This window comes from Argentina silus (genome assembly GCF_951799395.1).
Source record: "Argentina silus genome assembly, chromosome: Y".
Lineage (NCBI taxonomy): Eukaryota > Metazoa > Chordata > Actinopteri > Argentiniformes > Argentinidae > Argentina > Argentina silus.
The window spans coordinates 16,579,437-16,588,087 of record NC_139654.1 but is presented as its reverse complement, the minus strand read 5'-3'; the positions used below and the strand labels follow the sequence as shown (position 1 = coordinate 16,588,087).

The 8,651-nt window shown below is 47.2% G+C and overlaps 1 protein-coding gene across 1 annotated transcript in view; it reads left to right on the top strand.

The window, feature by feature from the left end:
* Window positions 1–8,651, top strand: part of LOC310824188 (histone-lysine N-methyltransferase 2A-like) — a gene marked incomplete at its 5' end in the record, with an annotated part of 125,568 nt that overhangs the window by 75,686 nt on the left and 41,231 nt on the right. The window contains 9 exon segments of the mRNA XM_083696998.1: window positions 4,593–4,713; window positions 4,997–5,110; window positions 5,337–5,521; window positions 5,615–5,788; window positions 6,281–6,391; window positions 6,477–6,550; window positions 7,406–7,596; window positions 7,819–7,919; window positions 8,126–8,263. Coding sequence (XP_083553124.1) covers window positions 4,593–4,713; window positions 4,997–5,110; window positions 5,337–5,521; window positions 5,615–5,788; window positions 6,281–6,391; window positions 6,477–6,550; window positions 7,406–7,596; window positions 7,819–7,919; window positions 8,126–8,263 — 1,209 coding nt within the window.

Below are 8,651 nucleotides of genomic sequence, written 5' to 3'. Positions count from 1 at the left end.
ACAGTGGAGATCTGCACACGCTAGGGGAAATTAATGGCTTCCTCAATGAAACTTTTGGAATATTTTCCAGATGCAGAAAAAATTATTAAAAGCGTGTTGACTTTGCAGAAAGTAGTTGGTGTTGATGTGTTGGATGAATAAAATGTTTCAGTTTGAAAAAACACATGACAAGTCTCAGGAAGATGCTTGAGACTAATAAAGGAAAAGGTTCAAAAAGGCTTCATAAGTAAGGTCATGATGAATGTGTTGCACTGGGTGATCTTCCTCTTATTGTTTCCTCTACCTGTTTATATCATCTTTCTCTCTCCTAGTCTTTTATGCACAAGGTGAGGGTCGGCTCTTTGAATATTAATGGTGGGAGGGATCGACAGAAGAGAGCAGTCATTTCAGAAATGATCACACAGAAAAGGTTAGATATAGTTTTCCTGCAGGAAACGCACAGCGATAAAGAGAATGAGAGACTGGGGTTTGTGGTGGAAGGGCCAGGATATTCTGTCTCATGGGACTAATTTCTCTGCTGGTGTAGCCATTCTCCAGGGCTTGATGTTAATATCATCTCCACCACAGAGATAGTGAAAGGCAGGGCTTTAGTGGTCAGAGCAGAAATACAGGACATATCTTTCTGTTTCTTTAACATCTATGCTCCGAATCAGGACTCAGACAGGCTGGACATCTTTCCGAAAATAAAGGATTTCTTAAAGCAGAGTGATCAGAGTGAATGTGCAGTGATGGGGGGGGGGGGGGGGGGAGATTGGAATTGCACTACGAATTTTACATTAGATAGAACAGGAGAGGAACCTCACTTACAGTCATCCGTCACTTCAGAGTCAGGTGTAGTAGATGTATGGAGGGTCAAACATCCCAAAGTTAGGCAGTACACATGGGTTAAGGTGTTGGATGGGAATGTGAGTGCAGCCAGGCTAGATAGGGTTTACATGTCACATAGTTTTAGCAACAGGTTATTGAACAGTTACATTTACCAAGTAGGTTTAACATCACTTAGTGAGTTGAGATTTTCATATCTCACTAACCACTAAATGCAGCTCATACTGGCACTTTAATGTGAAGCTGCTTCAGGACAGCGATTTCTGTCAGACATTTGAAACGTTCTGGAGAGAAAGGAAGAGGGACTTTGAATCCCAAAGTCAGTTGTGGGAAGTGGGCAAGGCCCACATACAAGTTTTTTTGTCCACAATATTCTACAGTGAGGGTCAAAAGAGTCATTCAGGATTTAGAAAAAGAAATTAGGGATTTGGAAAACAGTCAGTTCACTCACAACAGCACGGACAGTCACAGGCTTCAACAAAAGAAACAGGAATTAGGTTGTTTTTTTACATGAAAGAGTTAAAGGGGCTTTGGTCAGGTCACGGTTCACCAGCGTTAGAGACATGGATGCTCCCACCTCCTTCTTCTTTAACCTGAAGAAGTCCGTCTCTCGGACCAAACAAATGGTCTGTCTCCGCCTCCCTGATGGTACGGTGACGACTGACCTGGTTGAGATGAGACAACATGCCGTAGAGTTCTACAGCACCCTCTTCAGGCTGCTGTAGGGGCTTCCTCAGCTGGGCTCCGAGGACAGAGCTGTCCTGAATGCCAACATCTCCCTGGAGGAGCTCACTGCTGCTGTGGGTCAGATGGCTCCTGGTAGAGCTCCTGGACTGGACGGACTGCCGGCAGACTTTCATAAGCACTACTGGAAGTGTTTGGGAGGCGACCTGTGGGAGGTGCTGCAGGAGTGTTCTCAGACAGGCCTGTTACTGGCATCCTGTCGGCATGCAGTTTTTTCACTTTTACTCAAAAAAGGAGATGTGGCTTTACTTAAGAACTGGAGACCAGTGGCTTTGTTATGCACAGACTACAAACTTCTTTCAAAAGTGCTCGTCAACAGGCTTAAACATTTTCGAGAATTGATAATCCAAAGAGACCAGTCATACTGTGTACTGGACAGATCCATCATGGACAATATTTTTCTCATGACAGACTTATTTGATATTTGTAAACTGTATAATATTGATGTTGGAATTATATCATTAGATCAGGAGAAGGCGTTTGATAGGGTTGACCATGGTTTTCTTTTTTCCACTTTAAGAGCTTTTGGTTTTGGAGAAGGTTGTGTGTCAATATTGGGTTTGTTGTATAATCAAGCTTTTTGTTTGATGGAAGTGGGTGGTTGGCTGAGCTGTCCAGTACAGGTTCAGAGAGGCATTAGACAGGGATGTCCTGTCTCTGGACAGCTATACTCTTTAGCTATTGAGCCTCTTCTGAATAGATTAAGATCCAAGCTATCAGGACTTATGTTACCAGGGTTGCCTCAGCGGCCCTCGCTGGTGGTGTCAGCTTATGCTGATGACATTAATGTGTTTGTCAGAGACCAGAGAGATGTGGAGTTCCTGGGTAGTAGTTTAGATATGGATGAAAGGGCATCTTCAGCAAAAGTGAACTGGGAAAAAAGTGGAGCTTTGCAGGTTGGGCAGTGGGCAGACAAGGAAACGCCAAAGTTACCAGGAAACCTCAGCTGGGGAAGGCAGGGCATGAACATTTTGGGTGTTTTTCTGGGAACAGAGGAGTTTCAGAGGAAGAACTGTGAGGGTGCTATGGAGAGAGTGTGTGCCAGACTGTCTAAATGGAAATGGTTGCTACCTCAGCTTTCCTACAGGGGGAGATTCTTGATTGTCAATAACTTGGTTGCCTTGACCCTTTGGCACAGACTGATAGTCTTACCTCCACCAAGGGGCCTGATTGAAGGAATTCAGAGGGCAGTTGTGGATTTCTTCTGGTCAGGGCAGCACTGGCTGAGATCAGCGATACTGTACCTGCCGGTACAGGAGGGAGGACAGGGCCTGGTTGACATTACATCACGTATCACAGCCTTCAGGCTGCAGACAGCTCAGAGACTGCTTTACAGCTTTGGCCTGCCATGGTTAGACACTGCCTGTTTGCTGCTGAGGAGGGCTGGACGCTTAGGATACAATAAACACTTGTTCCTGCTTCGGCCTCAGTCCACTGGTCTGGGGCCCCAGTCCACAGCCCCTTCGGCCCCAGTCCACTGGTCTGACACCTTTTTACCAGTCTGTCTTACAGGCATGGCAGTTTTTAACGTTCCATCGGAAGGCTGTGATGACACCAGGGATGTGGCTCTTTGAGGAGCCCCTGTTTGGAAACAGTTTCATCACCTCTCAGCTTCTGTCTTCTGTCAGCCTGAGATCCAGACTGAGAGAGGCTGGCTGTGTTAAGCTGGGTCATCTCATGAAGACCTCCTCTATCCCTCAGCTAGCTGAACTGCTTAACATCAGATCCAACAGACTGCTGCTCAGGCTGATGGAGGAGGTCTGTGCTTCCCTGCCAGAAGTCCTCAGAGCATTTGCTCTGACTGTACTCTATCTGGCCAATGGGATGATGAATATGAGCATGTCTTTCCTTCCCTGGCTGTCTCTCCTGCTGTGGGACAGTGGCAGGATAAGGAGGACATCCTGCTGTTTCTAACAACCCCAGAGTTGGGAGACTTTGAGACTCTGGGGAAGAAAGCAGTCTATCATATCAGCGTGAAGGTTTCAAACTTACGCTCCCTGGCAGGGGTGAAGGTGTCGAGGAGGAGTTTTTTGGCATGGGATCGTCCCCGAGGGGCTGTTGGCAGTCCCTGTATAAACCCCCCATTGACAAACGGACAGGTGACCTCCAGTGGAGGATTGTACATGGGGCCATAGCTACAAACAGGTATCTGGTGCACCTCAATCCTGGCACAGGGGACGGCTGTCCTTTCTGCTCGCAGACAGAAACAATATACCATCTGTTTACTCAGTTTTCCAGATTGGTTCGACTTTTCAGCCGACTGCAGTCATGGTTTCAAGGCTTAGGAGAACATTTTTCTTCTTGTCTTTTTATCTATGGTCCACACTACTTTGCAAAGAAAAAATATGTAAACACACTAATGAATTTCATTTCAGGACTGGCCAAATTAGCTATTTGGAAAACAAGGAAAAACCGTGTGAGGGGTCAGAGGATGTGGTTCCGATGCTGACTGGGCTGCTGGCAGCTTGGCTCAGGGTGGAGTTTGGTTTTTACAGACTGACAAAAAAGACAGAAGTTCCCTTCTCTCTCCTTACACACACACCATCCCTTCTCTCTCTCTCTCTCTCTCTCTCTCCCTACACACACCATCCCTTCTCTCTCTCTCTCTCTCTCCCTACACACACACCATCCCTTCTCTCTCTCCCTGCACACAGTTCCATTCACACCATCCTCTCCATGCACACACACCATCCCTTCTCTCTCTCTCCCTGCACACACACCATCCCTTCTCTCTCTCTCTCTCTCTCTCTCTCTCTCTCCCTACACACACCATCCCTTCTCTCTCTCTCTCTCTCCCTACACACACACCATCCCTTCTCTCTCTCCCTGCACACAGTTCCATTCACACCATCCTCGCGCTCGCTCTCTCTCCCCCCTCTCTTTCTTTCTTTCTTCTCTCTCCATGCATACACTGAATACACATTACATTCACACTGTCCTTCCCCTCTTCCTCCACACTACTTTGTGTGTATTATATTGTAAAACTAAGCAAAACCTGTGTGTGTGTGCACTGTCCTGTGTAGGTGTGCACCGCATGTGTGCGCTGTAAGAGTTGCGGGGCCACTAAACCAGGCAAGGCCTGGGATGCCCAGTGGTCACATGACTTCTCCCTCTGTCACGACTGTGCCAAACTCTTCTCTAAAGGTAAGTAGTACTGTCGCCTGACATTCACTACATTACCCAGAAAGCTATTCACTGACGATACACTGGCGAAACACGATACCTTTGGTGAAACTCACCCCTGGCCTCTGCTTCTTTACCAATACAATGAACACCTGTGTTGAATAGGGTTATGGGTAAAGAGCTGTCTAGTGTGTGTGTGTGTGTGTGTGTGTGTGTGTGTGTGTGTGTGTGTGTGTGTGTGTGTGTGTGCGTGCGTTTGCGCGTGTGCGTGTGTGTGTGTGTGCGCACATGCGTGCGTTCCCAGGTAACTTCTGCCCGCTGTGTGACAAGTGCTATGATGATGACGACTATGACAGTAAGATGATGCAGTGTGGGCGCTGCGACCACTGGGTGCATTCCAAGTGTGAGAACCTCACAGGTGAGTCTATAGGCTACTGTACTCTCTATCTGACTACAGCTGGTGGTACTGAGAGGGCTGGACATGACTTTTGGTCTGGTTGTTTGTGTTTAGTTAATGCATTTGTATACAGTGTCAGAGTGATGACGAGTGAGAAGTAATCTCTCTTCTCTCCTTGTTTTATTCTCCCCTTTCTCTCCTCCCTTTCTCCCTCTCTCCTCCTCTCCCCCTCTCCATTGCCTCCTAGATGAGATGTATGAACTGATGTCTAAGCTACCAGAGAGCGTAGCCTACATCTGCACCATCTGTACAGAGCACCCCCCAGCAGAGTGGAGGACTGCACTGGAGAAGGAACTGCAGGGGTGTGTCCGCCAGGTCTTGACCGCACTGCTCAACTCGTGCACCTCCACACACCTGCTCCGATACAGACAGGTAAACCTCACCAAACACACACACACACACCTACCTCTGCTACAAACAGGTAAACACTCAGATACATTGAGGTGTGTTGTATTTCCCCCCCAGGCTGTGATGAAGCCTCCAGAGTTGAACCCAGAGACAGAAGAGTCTCTCCCCTCCCGTCGTTCTCCCGAGGGTCCCGACCCCCCGGTCCTGACGGAGGTCAAACCCCCCAGCGACACCCCCCTCGACCTGGAGTCAGTGGAGAAGAAGATGGATCAGGACCACTACAAGTCTGTGGTGAGTCTGGTAAACGAAACGGCGTATTGCTTCAAACAGGGGAGGCTGGTGGAGGTAGAAATCGGAGGACAGGCTCATTGTAATGCATGGAACAGAATAAGGAATGGTATTAAACACGTGTTTGGGATCATTCCACATTCCATCCCATGCATTACAATGAGCCTGTCCGATTTCTGCCTCCACTGGCTTCAACATATATATAAAAGCATCATGTTCATCTCATGGACTGTGTCAGGCCTTGCATCTGTAACTCCCTCTATGAATTTGAGAGTGGTACTATATAATTTCTGCAGCCATATCACAGCTTACCAAACAGTCCAGGACCAGTCTTAAAGGGACACTTCACCGATGTTTAACCTCATATTCATCGTCTCCAGCGCCATACAGTTCTGTGTTTTGTAGTAAAATAGATTAAAGGTCTCAAGTAAATTATTTTTTAAAAAGTGGAGAGAGAGACAGTGTGTCACTCAGTCAGTGTGTTTTCTGTTCCAGCTAGAGTTCAGTGATGACATAGTGAAGATCATCCAGACAGCCATGAACATTGACAGAGGACAGCCTGAGAGCAGGAAGGCCAACAGCATGGTCAAGTCCTTCTTCACACGGGTGAGGAGAGCATTGTACTCACACAAACACACTCTGACACACACATACAGCTGTTAACATCTCCTTTCTCTTGTGTCTGCTCCAGCAAATGGAGAGGGTCTTCCCCTGGTTTAATGTCAAGGAGTCCAGATTCTGGGAAACACACAAAGTCTCTAACAAGTGAGTATCTAGCCGACAGCAACATACTGCATCAGTGAGATTATACAGACAGACATTTATCGGGACATATACTGTCACATCAATGATTCATATTGAAATGATCAGCTGAATTATAATGGTTCCAGTAGATGAGTTGGTTATACAAATGATAGGGCTTATTTGCGCATGCTGAAAGGGTTTTTATCTGAACTCAAAAGATGGCTAATGTAACCATAACATACTACAGTTTAACTCCATAGGATGTGTCAAGTGTGTCGTCTGTCTGTTTATCTAGTCCGGTCCATCTGTCTATCCTTCCCTCTGATTGGCTCGCTGCATATCACCTTTTCATCACCTTGCATTCTGCATGCTCCCATGGCATTGTGGGGGCCCAACGCGCAGTGTCTTGTTTCACCTACAAGTGTTGACAAACGCCTGTGGCCGCCCTGTGGTTAGCCTGCTGTTAGACCGCTAGTCAATCCCATTTGTTAATTTAAATATTTACAGGCCTTTATTTTTTGTCTTTGTTAAAAGTTGTAAACATTTCAGTCCTTCATTCACATACACAAACAACGTGGTTAGAAATGGGTTGGGCTTTTTGGAGGGTCTACACTTCACTATTGACAGAATGCATTACTTTGGCATAGAACTACTGTGCAGCAGTGTTGTTTGTTTGTTGTTGCTGAGAAACCTGGGAATCCACAGTTTCTAGTTTGTGAGGATGGCTAATAGTATTAGCATCCCATGATGACTGGCTTTATTGAATTAATGCTTCTAAGATTCTTCATGTGAAACACACTAAGAAAGCATCAGGCATACCAGGACACATCAGAACGTGTGTGTGTGTGTCTGTCTGTCTGTCTGTCTGTCTGTCAGTGGCCTAGTCCTCCCCAACGCGGTTCTGCCCCCTTCCCTGGACCATAACTACGCCAGGTGGCAGGAGAGAGAGGAGAACGCCCGCGCTGAGCAGCCCCCCCACATGAAGAAGATCATACCTGCCCCTCGGCCCAAGACCCCCGGAGAGCTGGACTCTCCCTCGCCGCCTCCTCCTCCTCCACTGCTCCATGGTGAGTCTTCTCTCACACCTCCACACTTGTGGACTCTCTGGCCTGGACAGACTAAGACAGAGAAAGATCTGTGTACTTCATATGTGTGCAGTGCTTGTCTTGGTTCATCTGTCATAGTTCTAAAGCTATTGGAGTTCTGTCTATTGCCCGAGATCTGTCAGGTTGTCAATCGCTAGAATGTGTGTGTGTGTGTTTTCTCTTCTCTTTCTCTCACTCTCTCAGACCTGAGTCGTGAAGACAGTCCGGAGCTTCTCCCTCCCCCTGGTGTAAGTGACAACAGGCAGTGTGTTCTGTGTCTGAAGTACGGAGACAAGAACACCAACGTAAGTCCAGACATCCGCCTACACACACATCAGACCAGATTAGAAGTAATGTCTCTCTTACCTCAATACAGCTTCCTTATACTGTTGAAGTCACTGACTGACAGGGTGTTTTTTCCCCAAAGTAAGACCAGGCACCTGTTTGAAGTCTGTATAAAAACATGTAAAACATTTACTGTATTTGTGTGCGTGCGTGTGTGTGATCCCAGGAATGTGGCAGGTTGCTGTACATCGGCCAGAACGAGTGGACCCATGTGAACTGTGCCCTGTGGTCAGCAGAGGTGTTTGAGGATGATGACGGCTCGCTGAAAAATGTCCACATGGCCGTGCTCAGAGGGAAACAACTGGTAAGGCTTAACAGCCCTAGATGCATTCACATCTCTGATGGGATCTGGCAGGGTTTACCAGGGCTTGCCAGTCTTTTAGTACCTGCACAACCCATTCAGCTACTCAAAATCTCATCAAGCCCAAGGGCTTTATTTGTTACTGTGTGTGTGTTGGATGTCAGCCCACCACCTCAAGCTCAACCTTGACAAGACTGAGCTGCTCTTCCTCCCAGGGAAAGCCTGCCCTCTCCAAGACTTCTCCATCACAGTAGAGAACTCTACTGTGACCTCCTCCCATACAGCCAAGAACCTTGGGGTGATCCTTGACAACCACTTATCCTGTGTGGCGAACATCACAACAACGCTCCTGTAAATTCTTCCTCTACAACATCAGAAGGATAGGTCCATT